This window comes from Monodelphis domestica, chromosome 4, assembly GCF_027887165.1.
Source record: "Monodelphis domestica isolate mMonDom1 chromosome 4, mMonDom1.pri, whole genome shotgun sequence".
Classification (NCBI taxonomy): Eukaryota; Metazoa; Chordata; class Mammalia; order Didelphimorphia; family Didelphidae; genus Monodelphis; species Monodelphis domestica.
The window spans coordinates 319,753,298-319,768,112 of record NC_077230.1 but is presented as its reverse complement, the minus strand read 5'-3'; the positions used below and the strand labels follow the sequence as shown (position 1 = coordinate 319,768,112).

At 36.5% G+C, this 14,815-nt stretch overlaps 1 protein-coding gene across 1 annotated transcript in view; it reads left to right on the top strand.

Annotated features, from left to right (window-relative positions):
- Positions 1 to 14,815, top strand: part of SETDB2 (SET domain bifurcated histone lysine methyltransferase 2) — a 94,539-nt gene that overhangs the window by 22,106 nt on the left and 57,618 nt on the right. The window contains exons 5-9 of the mRNA XM_056826129.1: positions 3,371 to 3,934; positions 7,514 to 7,636; positions 9,526 to 9,695; positions 11,276 to 11,522; positions 12,048 to 12,147. Coding sequence (XP_056682107.1) covers positions 3,371 to 3,934; positions 7,514 to 7,636; positions 9,526 to 9,695; positions 11,276 to 11,522; positions 12,048 to 12,147 — 1,204 coding nt within the window. The remainder of the gene's footprint in view (positions 1 to 3,370; positions 3,935 to 7,513; positions 7,637 to 9,525; positions 9,696 to 11,275; positions 11,523 to 12,047; positions 12,148 to 14,815) is intronic.

The following is a 14,815-nucleotide window of genomic DNA, read 5'->3' as shown; positions in this document are numbered from 1 at the left end:
AGTTCAATTTTGTGCAACTTGTGGTCTGGAGGCTTCTTCATGGTGGCTTCTCCAACAGTTCAGTTCTGGATTCAGAGAGGTAGCATCTTCTTTACCTAAAATTCTTCTCAAAAGGAATTTAAACTTTGCAATTTAAATAATTATATTTTTTTACAATTATCATACAGTGCACATTTCTTCATCATGTTGTAAAGAAGAAATATATCACTTACATTAGAGAAAAATTCATGGAGGAAATAAAATGAAAGAATGCTATGCTTCAATCTGCATTCAGATTCCATCAGTTCCTTCTATGGTGATAGATAACCTTTTCCATCGTGAATCACTTGGAGTTGTCTTCGATCCCTGCATTGCTGACAGTAGTTAATTCATTCATAGTTGATCATCACATATTATTACTGTTTAACCATGTACAACTCCTGGTTCTGCTCACTTCATTTTTCATCACTTCATGTAAGTCTTTCTAAGTTTTTCTGTGATCATATTATTTGCCATTTCTTATGGCACAACAGTATTCCATTTTAGTCATATGCCACAACTTGTTCAGCCATTCCCCAATTGATAGACATCCCTTCAGTTTCCAGTTCTTTGCCACCATAAAAAGAGTAGTTATTAATATTTTTGTGCAAGTAGGTCCTTTGTCCCTATCTTTGATCTCTAGTAGTGGTATTACTGGGTCAAAGGGTATACATGATTTGATGGCCCTTTGGGCATGGTTCCACATTGCTCTCCAGGATGGTTGTATTAGTTCACAGTTCCACCAACAGTGTATTAGTGTTCCACTTTTTCCATATCCCCTCCCAACATGTATTTTCCTTTTTGGTCATATTTGCCAACCTGATAGGTGTGAGGTGGTACCTGAGAATTGTGCACTAATTGATTAATAATGATATAAAACATTTTTAATGTGACTAATGATAGTTTTAATTTCTCTACATTATCAGCTCTATTATTTAACATTGTACTAGAAACACTAGCAGTAGCAATTAGAGAAGAAAAAAGAAATTGAAGGTATTAAAATAGGCAATGAGGAGAGACCAAGCTATCACTCTGCAGATGATATGGTCTACTTAAAGAATCCTAGAGAATCAACTAAAAAGCTCGTCGAAATAATCAACTTTAGCAAAGTTGCAGGATACAAAATAAATCCAAATAAGTCATAAGCATTTCTATATATTTCCAACAGAATTCAGCAGCAAAAGTTAGAAAGAGAAATTCCATTTAAAATCACCCTAGACAATATAAAATACTTGGGAATCTATCTGCTAAGACAAACATAGGAACTATACAAGCACAACTGTAAAACACTTTCCTCACAATTAAAACTAGATCTAAATAATTGGAAAAACATTAATTGCCCATGGGTAGGACAAGGTAACATAATAAAAACGATACTCCTGCCCAAACTAATTTGCTTACTTAGTGCTATACTCGTCGAACTACCAAAAAACTTTTTTTACTGAATTAGAAAAAACCATAACAAAGTTCATTTGGAAGAACAAAAGATCAAGGATATCCGGGGAAATAATGAAAAAAAAATGTGAAGGAAGGGGGCCTAGCAGTATGAGATCTCAAACTATACTATAAAGCAGTGGTCATCAATAAGAGACAGAAAGGAAGATCAGTGGAATAGACTTGTGGTAAGTGACCTCAGCAAGACAGTCTGATAAATGCAAAGATCCCAGCTTTTGAGAAGAAAATCCACTATTTGACAAAAACTGCTGGGGAAATTGACAGTATGGGAGAGATTGGGTTTGGATCAACATCTCACACCCTACACAAAGATAAACTCAGAATGGGTGAATGACTTGAATATAAAGAAGGAAACTATAAGTAAATTAGGTGAACACAGAATAGTATACTTGTAAGATCTTTGGGAAAGGAAAGATTTTAAGACCAAGCAAGAGTTAGAAAAAATTGCAAAATGTAAAATAAATAATTTTTATTACATTAAATTTAAAAGGTTTTGTACAAACAAAACCAATGCAACCAAAATGAAAAGGGAAGCAACAAATTGGGGGGGGGGAATCTTCATAACATAAACCTCTGACAAAGATCTAATTACTCAAATTTATAAGGAGCTAAATCAATTGTACAAAAAATCAAGCCATTCCCCAGTTGATAAATGGGCAAGGGACACAAATAGGCAATTTTCAGATAAAGAAATCAAAACTATTAATAAGCACATGAAAAAGTGTTCTAAATCTCTTATAATCAGAGAGATGCAAATCAAAACAACTCTGAGGTACCACCTCACCTAGCAGATTGGCTAACATGACAGCAAAGGAAAGTAATGGATTTTGGAGGGGATGTGGCAAAGTAGGGACATTAATGCATTGCTAGTGGTGTTGTAAATTGATCCAACCATTCTGGAGGGCAATTTGGAACTATGCCCAAAGGGCTAAAAGACTATCTGCCCTTTGATCCAACCATAGCACGGCTAGGTTTGTACCCCAAAGAGATAATAAGGAAAAAGATTTGTACAAGAATATTCATATCTGTGCTCTTTGTGGTGGCAAAAAATTGGAAAATGAGGGGATGCCCTTCAATTGGGGAATGACTGAACAAATTGTGGTGTATGTTGGTGATGGAATAGTATTGTGCCCAAAGGAATAATGAACTAGAGGAATTTCAGGTGAATTGGAACAACCTCCAGGAAGTGATGCAGAGTGAGAGGAACAGAACCAAGAGAACATTATACATAGACTGATACACTGTGGTACAATCAAATGTAATGGACTCTCTATTAGTGGCAATGCAGTTATCCAGAACAACTCAGAGGGATTTATGAGAAAGAACAATATCCACATTCAGAGGGAGAACTGCGGGAGTAGAAACACAGAAGAAAAATGCTCGGTTACATGGGTCGAAGGGGATAATTGGGGATGTAGACTCTAAATGATCACCCTAGTACAAACATCAACATGGAAATAGGTTTTGATCAAGGTCATATGTAAAACCCAGTGGAATTGTGCATCGGCTATGGAAAGGGGTGGTTGGAGGGTAGGGAAAGAATATGATTCTTGTAACCAAGGAAAATGTTCTAAATTGACTAAATAAATTTTTCAAAAAAAATTTTTTTTCTCTATCTGAAAATTGTCTATTGACTAGAATAAACTTAATGCATAGTCATGAACTACATAGTACCAGGTATGGTTCTGAATTGCCAGAGGTTTATAATCTGAAGTTAGGAACAACTGTATCAGACTTAAATGCAACAAAATGTAGTTATTTCAGGTTCTGACTTGGGTTTGTAGTAGAGTATGATAGAACACCAGTATGATAGGACTACCATTATGATGTCTGTTTTCTTTTTTAAGGTAGATTTCTGCAAATTTGTGTCCCTAATCATTCTTGTTATTTTTAACAGAACCGTGGAGGACATAGCAGTTCTAACTTTGGAAAATGAAGTTTCAAATTATGAAGAGAAAATACTAGCTTTGAGTCTGCCCTATCAGAGTCATGACTGCTGTGATACATGTCTGCCGAAAATACCTCTCACCTCCAAAGTAGAAAACCCACTCATGATCCCCATCTTATGTCGTTTCCAAAGGCGACATGCAAAGACAAATTCTAATTATGCCACATTCCATGTGAATTATAAAACCCCTTGTGGAAGGAGTTTGAGAAACTTTAAGGAAGTTCACCGTTACCTGCTTGAGACAGAAAGTAGCTTTTTATTTTTGCATAATTTTTCTTTCAATACCTATGTGCAGTTGAATAGGAATACACCGAAGAAAGAAGTCTTTGTTTCTGACTCTGATATCAGCCACGGAACTGAATCTGTGCCTATTACCTTCTGTAATGAAATTGACAACAGGAGGCTGCCACACTTCAAGTACCGGAGGCGGACGTGGCCACGTGCCTACTACCTCAACAATTTCTCTGGCATGTTTAGTAATTCATGTGACTGCTCAAAAGGATGCATGGATATGTGAGTAGAAAAATAGGCATTTTAATCAGTCTCTAGCATCCCAAAGACCTTTTCCCAAGGGAGTTTTTGCTGGGTAGCCACATGGCCTGATGCCCTGGATGACCTGAGGTTTGAGGGTGCCCTCTGAGAGTTGATAAAGGAGAACAATCTTGTTAAACCATATAGTCTCCAACTTCCAAGGATGCACTTGATATTTTACTAATTTTAGTGAGATTTCCCTTAATTTAGCATCATGGATTATTTTCTATTTCCAAAGTATTTTTAAATGATGCATTTGTCCATTTGTTTTTACTTTAGAAATATATACCAATGCCATGAAACTCTAAAGCTCATGATCACAAGAACAGATTAAAATATAAAATTGAGAAACAAAAAAGTACTATGAAGAATAAATTTTGACCTAAAGATATTTATCTATGTATGAATCTACAACTATACATAACATTGTTATGTACGGCTTATGAATTTGATCTAATTATAATTATACTCGAAGGTTACAGCTAATGTTCTTGGTCAACAATTATATAGTCATTCAGAGTAGTGTCTGATTTTAGTATATTTTTGAACATTATCTGTAACCTACACTGTCTAAAGATGTTCACAACAGGAAAAAATAACTAGAAGTTCATGAATTGAAGTGTTTTTTCTACTTCTGTTGGAAAGGATAATTACTAGTTGTAAGTGTCTTTGTCTTATGTAGGGCTCAGTACACCAAAGTGTTGAAGAACCCCCATCCTCACTTTGAAATATAAGATATGTGAAAATACATTGTCATTTAGTGGTGCTTTAGTTTTAATAATGGCACAAACTGATGTAAAACAGAAAAAATATATTAAAGTCTTATCTGTGCAGAGGGGTATCAGCAATATAGCCTTGAGTTAGAGTGACCTTTTAGCTAGAGATTCTCTAGTCTGATCCTTCTAGAAGTTCTTCTAGAACTAAAATACTAAACTGAAATAGATTAAGGGAATGCTACGGACATAGTATGCTTGGATTTCAGCAACACATTTAGCCAAATTTCTCATGATTTCCCTGTGGACATGATGAAGAGATGTGGACTACAATTAGGGACCTGATTGTGACTGATCAGACCCAGTGAGTGCTGATGATGGATATCATTGTGGAGAGGTAAATATTGAGTTGTGTGGTAGAGGTCTGAACACATTCTGTTGGACATTTTTGTCAGTGTCTTCAATGAAGGCATAGATAGTTGGCTTATTGAATTTATGGATACTTTGAAGCTGGGAGGGATGGCTTATAGCATGGGTTATAGAAATATGGTAATAGTAACTTTTATTAGATAATATTTATATATCACTTCATAAATTTAATGTGCTTTTCCTTACAACAACCTCTTAAGATATGTAATACAATTATTATTGGCCCATTTTTAATAGATAAATAATCTTAAGTGTCAGAGAGGTTAAGTGACTTGTCTGGGCTCATGCCTACTATGTGAAAGGACTCTTCACTCTATCACTTAACTGCCTAATTCATAAGGAAAAGGTCTAGGAGTTTGTGGGCTACGAATTCAATATTGGACAGCAATATCTTATGGTAGCCAAAAAAGTTAATGCATTTTTTAGGTTAACAGAAGTATTCTCTCCAGGGCAAAGAAGTATTTGGCTTAGGTTAGATCACATCTTCAATGTGGCATCCAGTCCTGTGTCACCATATTTTAGAAACGACATTAATAAGCTAGAATATATCCAGGGAAAGAGAATAATGAGGTGACTTGGAAACATAGGATATAAGGATAAGCTGAAAGATTTGGAGATGTTTAATATGGATAAGAGAGTAAGGAGGAAGAATGATGACTGCCTTCTAGTATTTTAAGAGTCATCATGTGCAAAAGGGTTAAGACGAAGTTCTATTTTACCCTTAAGGGCAAAATTAAGACCAATGGATCAAAAATATAGTAAAGGAGATTTCAAGTAAACATAAAGAAAAAAATATTTTTTATTTTTTTAAACTGTAAGATTTAAATTAGTTTCCAATAACTCTAAGTATTATATTTATAAAGTTTATTAATAATCACTTGAAGTAGAAAGAAAATAAACTAAAAGAAATAGAAGTTCAAACCTAATTACATAACAAAAATAAGACCACATGAGTATATTCTCCTACCTGCCCAAAAGCTTGTGTCCGCATCTGAGATCAGGGGAAAAGAGAGAGAGGGGCGGGGTGCCACCCAAACTATATCTCCAAAATGTAAGGACTTAACTTGAGAATGAAAGTGGGATGCTGGGATTTAAAATTCTGGGGAGCAGATCCTAATTACACAAAACCCATGCCTTCCATCTTAGAATCAATACTGTGTATTGGTTCTAAGGCAGAAGAGCATCAAGGACTAGGCAATGGAGGTTAAGTGACTTGCCCAGGGTCACACAGCTAGGAAGTATGAGGTCTAATTTGAACCCGGGACCTCCCATTTCTGGGCCTGGCTCTCAATCCACTGAGCCACCCAGCTGCCTCCAAAGAAAATTGTATTAACAATTATAGCTGTCAAAAAGTAGAATAAGATACCTGGAGGAAAAGTTAATTCTTTTGTTGCTGTAGGTTTATAAATGGAGATTCGATCACCACTTCTCAGGCATGAGATAAATGGGATTTGTTTTTTGAATAGGAGGTGGACTCCTTGATTGTAGTGCTATGAATCTTCATTTTACAGATGAGGAGACCAGGCCCAGGGAACTTATTGGGAGCCAGAATCTAGGTCCAATTATTTTTTATCAAATACTTGATACTATCCACCCACCTTCAATATACATAAACATTTATGTACAGATTGAAATCTTGATTGCCTAATTATCAGACTTTGCCTAGTCATTTAAGTAAAGGAAAAGGGATTTGGGTGGCTAGATGCAAGTCCAGTCTTTTCATGTGCTACCTTATAGGCATAATCAAAAGTTTTATTTTTTCAAGATTGATAGATAACTTGTGGGTTCATCAGGGCCAAGTGATCTGAGTCACGTTTTTCATTTAGGTACTTAGAGAAGATAGTGGCCTAATCTATAGGATATATCGGTTCAGATTTATGGTAGGTAACAATTTTGAAAACTATGGAACTTCCATCAGAAAATTTTATAGAAGAACAGGAAGGGTTGACAGAAGTGCATAGATGTAATAGTACCAGTTTCTTTTTCTAGTAGTTATGTATGTTGCTTAGATTTGAGAAGTACCTAATCCCTAGAGTAAGTAACACTTCTATCCTAGCAAACAGAAGTCATGATATCAAAAGCACAAGAAAGATCCCAGACCTTCCTTTTTCAAAAGAAGGTGGCTCTAATATATTTGGAAATTGTAGGAAACTTAAACTACCAGAATGAGAAAGTATTGAAGTAGAATAAAGTCTTGGAATCACACACATTAATGGGAGTCATGTCTTTCCCTTTTTACCAGGATCTTGGGCTTTTAGGGAATGGATTATGCTGTAATGGCCCCAAATGAACATGCAAACTATACTAATATCATCTGCAGTATGTCTCTACTTTCCCTTCCCCACTTCACTGCTCTTCTTTTCCACTTGCTAAACCTTGTGCTTATATGTTTTTACTTCTTCTATCGCCCGACTTTTAGAACAAAATGTGCATGCCTCCAGCTGACAGCAAAGGGCTATGATGAGAGTTCTGCATATGATCAGAATGTTAAACCCACTCATGGCTATAGCTATAAAAGACTGCAGCAGCCAGTACCCAACGGGTAAGAAGTATTTGTGTTTTGTTTAAGGGGGATTGTAGCTGGTGAGCGGTTTCCTCTTTCACATTATCCCCTAACATTAATTGTCTTCTTAGGTGTATATATTTTGTATTTTCATATATACTTATGTGGCCATATTGTTTCCCCCAAGAGAATCTCCTTGAGAGCAAAGCTTGTTTCATTTCTCTATCATGAGTGCCTACCATGTAGAAAGCACTTAAGTGCTTATTTTTCATTAATTCATAGAGATACAACTAAATCTCAGATATCTATGACAGTAGTACAAAAAATAGCTGCTTTAAAAAACCAAAAAGATAAGTAGTAAATTGGTTCTTGAAATGGAAGTTAGAGACTTATACTCAGTAACACTCATCATGCCTGTTGCCATTGTTCCCATCCTTCAGGGTTCTTTCCAGATGCTACTTTTCCTGGCCCTACAACTAAAATGATTTCTCCTTTATCTGATCTTATACTTTATGATTCTTTTCTGTACTTAGCCTGTGCTGATTTGCATTTTACTTATCTTTGTACATGGCTTATATTCCTCTATTATATGGCTTAAGCTCCTTCATGTTTGGCACTCTTCCAGCGCACCTAATGGTACCTTTTGTATAGTGGGCACTTAATTTTTTGATAAAGTAGGTGAATTTCCCCTGCTACAAGAGTTGCCTATACTTGGAAATTCTTTACTCCTTAGTTAATTTATGTGGAGAATTGATAAGATCTAAACTATGGGAATATGTATCTCCTACTAACATTTGCAAATTTAAATGCAGCAATTATAAGATTTCATCCACTTGGATCACTTGAGATCAAGAGTAATCAGAAGTCTGGAATTCTCATAGCAGCCTCCTTCTGGTTCCCACCCTGCTTTCTTCCCTCACTCTTTTATTTTATTTGCCTTTAAAATTTCTTTTTCGTTAATAACTTAAGGTTTCATGTGGATAATAAAGGGCTGGCCTCAAATCCAAGAAGACCTAGATAAAACTCCTGACTTTGATTCATCCGATCTGTGTGACCCTCAGCAAGTCATTTAAACCTGCAGTGCTCTAGGGAACTCCTAAAGACCCTAAGTTTCAGAAAAGGTGCTGACCTGAATTATTAGAGACAATTTAACAAACATGGGCTTGTTATTTAAAGCATAAAAACCAGGATTGTATATAAAACCATTACCTTGTTAAATTCAGTTTTTTAAAGCATGTATTTAATTAAATATAGTAACAAAGGTGTTTTATTTGTGTGCCATTCTGAATTTTATAGTAATTTTCTATATATTTTTAATGTTTTATTGATGCTCTTTTAAAAATTATTTTCTTCCCTACTAACTTCCAGTAGAAACTTTCACTCATAACAAATAAGTATAGCCATTCAAAGCAAATCTAGCCATTGACTGTACCTGAAAACTTGTCTCATTCTGCACCTACATCCAGCCTATCATGCCACGGTGTCAGAGATAGAGTGGGAGATGTTTCATCATTAGATTTCTGTCATCATGATGGAACATTGTAGGGATTCAAGTGTTTTTCAAAGTTATCTTTGACATTACTGTGATCCTCATATAAATTGTTCTCGATGCTGCTCCCTTCATTCTTCAATTCATACAAGCCTTTCCAAGTTTCTCTTGAATTGGTCATATTTGTCATTTCTTTACAGCATAATAGTATGCCATGGATTTATTCTTCCACTTTGTTTCCAATTCCTTGCCACCACAAAAAGTTCTACATTGAAATTATAGTACATATCCTTGTTTGACATAATACAGTTGCTTCTGATTTTCTGAGCAATATTTGCTTTTCCTCCTGCCTGCCTGGATGTTTTCTCTTAGTTATATATTATTGTTTTACTTAGATATATCTGATTACTTTTTTTTCTGTTATGTTTTTCAATGGCAGAATTTTTGAATGCAGCCTCTTATGCAAATGTGATCCAAGAACATGTCAGAATAGAGTTGTCCAGCAGGGTCTCCAAGTGCGCCTTCAGGTGTTCAAAACTGAGAAGAAGGGATGGGGAGTCCGCTGCATAGATGACATTGACAAAGGGACATTTGTTTGCACTTACTCAGGTAAAATGAAACCTTGTGTTGAAAGAAATATGTAGTAGAATAAGGCATTGATGATTGATGATAATTGCAAAGATACTGCTTCATTTACCGAGTCTGTGCTGATAACAGAGGAAGCAACATTGAAGAGGAGAAAGATGAGAACAGTTTGAGTGGTTTATAACCTGGTGACTAAAGGTGAGAGGAGCAGTGACTTTAGGAGGTCTGAAGTGTGCTACATGGGAACAGAGCAACTGTTAAAACTAGTTCTTGGCCTTAAAGAAAAGTATACAGAGAAAATGAAAGAAAAAAGATCCAATCTTCTGAATTGGCAAATATTTCTTGAGTCTATATATAGTATGCTTCCATATATTACTGCCTTTGTTACTGTCATCTCCAGAAGCATTTGGGAGTAAAAGAAGGCAACTCTATAGGTATAGCAGTGAATTCACTTGACCCTGCTTCTGTTGTTTGGCATTTATTTTATTCTGAATGGAGGTGTGGCACTGCCTGGGCTTTTTACTCACTTTGTGAGGAAAGGGTAACATAATATAATTGTCTGTTGTAACATTTTTGTCGTAGGACATGAGTTTGAGTTCTGACTCTGCCACTTGCTACATACAATTGTGTAAAATGACCTAGATCTCTAACAATCCCTAAATTCTATAAACTTTCCATTCAAGGAACAGAGGAGTTGGAACCTGGGTCAAAGTAAAAACATCAGTCAACCCCTTTCCACCTATTGCCCTTTCTTATCCTTTTATTCCTCTACCCTCTCCTTCCTTGCTCCCAGCACATGGACATTTGTGCTTTTTTACCTCTCAAGGGTTCTCAGATTGGCAGAACCTCAACTGGTGGCTAAGGGCTAAATAAATGGTGACTCAGAGTTTTGCTGGCATTTTCTGTGTTATTATTAAGATAAAAAACTGCGTTTTAAAAACTAGACTTGCTTCTTGGTATTGCTTTCTGTACCAACCTTTAATATTACTATAGTTGTACATTTTCTTTTTATGTTGTAGGTAAAAATATAACAACATAATTTTTTAATAAATGTATATGACTTTCTAAAGTTTACAAAATATTTTATGCATATTATATCATTTAAACTTCACAACCCTGTAAGGTAGGTGCCACAGGGAATTAATGCACTTTCTTTTTGGAGAATTGATAAGACTTAAACTATGGAAACATGTTCATCTCCTATTAGTATTTGCAAATTTAAATATAGCAATTATTGTAAGACTTCATCCACTTGGATTACTTGAGATCAAGAGTAATTAGAGGTCATTTTTGTATTATAAAGGAGTATTTTTAGGCCTAAAAGTTGTGTCTTTCTTATTATCACACAGCTAATAAGAGTTAGAGATGGGATTTGTACCCCAAACTCCAAGAGTTGAAGTCTAGTACATTTTAGAACATATTTCATTGCCCAAATTTTGGTTTTGTGAATCAGAGTTTTGTGAATCAGAATACTTTTATTCTAATTTTAGCACGAGACCAAGTGACTTGTCCTCAGTTACCAAACACTCATTTTCTATGTCCTTTTCTTAATTAGCTCAATCATCGTGTTTTCTGACAGCATGAAGGTTCTGTTTCTCTTTCAGGGAGATTACTAAGCAGAGTTGGCCTAGAAGAAATTGGCTCTGTTGATGGAAAAGAGGAAGAGGAGGAGGAGGATGCTGCTACCAATGACAATGGGCCCCCAGCACTTTCAAAGAAGAGGAGAACAGAAGCTGCTTATTCTGATCCTGAAATTGAGTTTGTCCAGGTTGAAGTGGGAGCGATTCCTGGAGACTCGGAGACTCAGGAGTACCTGATTCAGCTCAGCAGTGATGCAAATCCATCTATTCAGTAAGCTCTGACCTCATCCCTCCACTCGAAGGATCTGATTACTGATCAAGGAGGGTTCCATATCTTCCTCCAATCTCTAAAGGCTGTATTTTTATTTCATCTACCTTGAAAACTTGAAAGAAGAATGCTTTGATAGGACATTAAATCCTAAAGACCTTTCCAGTGGCATTCTATTTCTCTCAGAGAGACCATTTGTGAAGTTACAGTCTTGATTGGTTTTACTTAGATGCTTAATATTTTCCATTTTTATTGTTTCATTTAACCCAAATTTAATTTTTTTGTTTTCTTCCTTTTTTATTTTTGGTATGTTTTAAAGTATGGCTATTTTGTTTTTCCCATATTGGGAATACATATATACCATGTAATAATGATGCATTTCTGAGGAGGAGTAATTATTTGCTTTACTGGTTAAATTTTTTGGAAATTAACACCTTCTGTTCTGTAGAAACTTCAAAGCCCAGGAGAGAGAGCCACAGTATAGATCTACATGTGTATGTAGTCACAACAATGTGTCCTTTGCCCCAGGGGTGAGAAGTATGAATATGATCTAAGAACTGAAAACCAACCAGCCACTAGAAGACCTAAAACTAAAACAGCCCTTCTTCAAAATTATCGGAAAAAAAGGGTAAGAACTATAAAAAGTAGCAGGTTATAAAAACATAGTTGTCTCTCTGTGAAATATTATCAACTCTCCTTACCCATCCTCACTATTTCATTAAATGTTTTTTATTTGGGTGTAGGGTTTCTGTCGTGAGATAGAAGCAGAACCATATATGTGTAATCCATGTTTATTAGTGCCTAATGTGGACAAGGCACACAGTAGGGTTGTAGTGGAAGGGATAAGAAAGGTTCCTTGAAATTGGGCCATTATAAATGACCTCAGGACTTTAGAAGAAGCAGCTGTTCGGGGTGTTTTATGGCTTTGGGATATGTTTTCCCATATAGATATATCCCTTCCATCTCTACCTCATGAAATCTAATACCCTTTCTCAGTCTTCATCCTTCTTCACCTCTCTGCAGCCTTTGATAGGTCAAAACCTATCAAATATCCTCTTCTCCTTGATGCTCTTCTCTCACTTGGTTTTTGTCATACTATGCTCTCCTGATTCTCCATGTCTTGCTAGATCTTCATTTAGGTCACACCACCAACTAACTATTGGTGTTCCATGGGGATTTGTCTTAGGATTCCCTTCTCCATCCATATGATTTCATTTGGAGATCTCTGCCAGCTTCCCTGGATTTAGTTATCTCTGTGCTAATACTACTCCAACCTACCTGTCCAGCCCTAACCTTTCTTCTGATCTCTAATTAGACCTCTAATCTCCTTTTGCCTTTTCGAAATCTTAAACTGGGTGTCTCTTAAGCTCAACATGTCCAAATTGAATTCATTTAAACTCATTATCTTTTCCCCAAATCCTCCCCCGTTCAAATTTACCTTTTTCTGTCAAGGACAATAGCATCTTCCCAGTAGTACCTCAGGCTCAAAATGACTCAGGAATCACCCTCGATTCTTCACTCTCTCACCTCCATATCTAAGCTGGTGTCAATTTCACCTTTGAAACATTTCTTGAATGTGCCCCCTCCTCTCCTCTGACACTGCCACTACCCTAGAGCAATCCTTCATCACCTCATGCCTGGACTGTTGCACAGCCTGTCACAGGTATTATTTATACTCTAGTCCATCCTCCATTTAGCCACCAAAGTGATTTTCCCAAAATGCAAGTCCAACTATATCAATCCTCTGCACCCTCATAGTGAATAAACTCCAGTGGCTCCCTATCACTTACTTTGTTTAGCATTCACACCCCCTTCACAATCCATTTTTCACCCTTCCTCCAACCTTTCCAGTCTTCTAACACCTTACAATACCTCTCCATAACCCATGTAATCTTTGATCCAATTATATTGGCCTGTTTGCTGCTCCTCAAACAAGACACTCCCATTTCCTGGTACTGGGCATTTTCACTATTTATCCTCCATGGCTAGAATGCTCTTCCTCTTCTTTTCCCAACTTCCATGCTTTCTTCAAGTCCCAGCTAAAATCTCATTTTTTTTAATAGAAAGCCTTTTCCAATCACTCTTAATTCTACTGCCTTCCCTCTGTTGATTATTTCTTTATCCTATTCATGTATCATTATTTGTGTATTGTCTCCTCTATTAGACTGTGTGAGCTACTCAAGAGCAGGGACTTTTGCCTTTCTTTATATCACCAGTGCTTAGCCCAGTGACTAGGTTGTTTTCTGCTCTTAGAAATCTCCACCTAGATGTCCCATAAACATCTCAGACTCAGTGACAGAACTCAATATTTTAACCTCAGTTCCACTCCTGTTTCAGTCAAAGGTATCATCATCCTTTCAGCCACCCAGGTTTTCAACTTTTGAATCATGCTTGACTTCCCCTTCCTCCACCCCACGGTCATTTCTCAAGTCTTGGCAATTCTACCCCCCTACAACATCTCTTGTGTCATTTTCTTTTTCTTCATTCACACAGCTTCCATTCTAGTTCAGGTTTTCATTATCTATTGACTGGATGGACTATTTCCTAATTAGTTTCCTAGCATTCAGCCACTTTCATTCTCTTCTCCACATAGTTGCCAAATTGATAGACCTAAAACATAAATCTGACCATGATACTACCCTGCTCAAGAACCATTAATGGGCTCCCTATGGCCTCTTCAGATAAAAACCATAATCCTCTCTTTAGCATTTAACATCCTTCACAATCTGGCTGGAACCATCTTTCTAGAATAATTTCATGTGACTACCCCTTAATCTTAGTCTCTGTTCTATCCATGCACATGTATTATTAACTCTTGCCCACATGGGAGATTGTTGTATCCCATGCTGAGAATGCTCTCCCTCCTCACCTCTGACTTGGAGCCCAAGGTATCTCTAATGCCTAACTTGGGTACCACCATTACCTCCTTGTCGTAGTTGTTAATGTTCTCCCCAACCCCCAGTAGAATCAAAACTTCTGGAAGATAAATGTTAAGAAATGTTTTGTTTTGGTGTTTGTATCTTTAGTATCTAGCACAGGGCTTGGCAAGTAATAGGTACTTATTACTTGCTAGTTGAATTGAATTAAACCTTACTTTGCACTTTGATTCTTCATTCTCAATATGAATACCATGATTTACATTTTTATAGACCGTAGGGTTACATTTGTCATTTAATAAATGTTTATTGACTCTATACATGTACAACACTACTGCCAACAGTCACACTAACCTGGTGTCTGTGTTCTGGTGGTCCACTCATGGAGGAGTCCCAGGCGAGCCCCCAAATGTAGGGTCT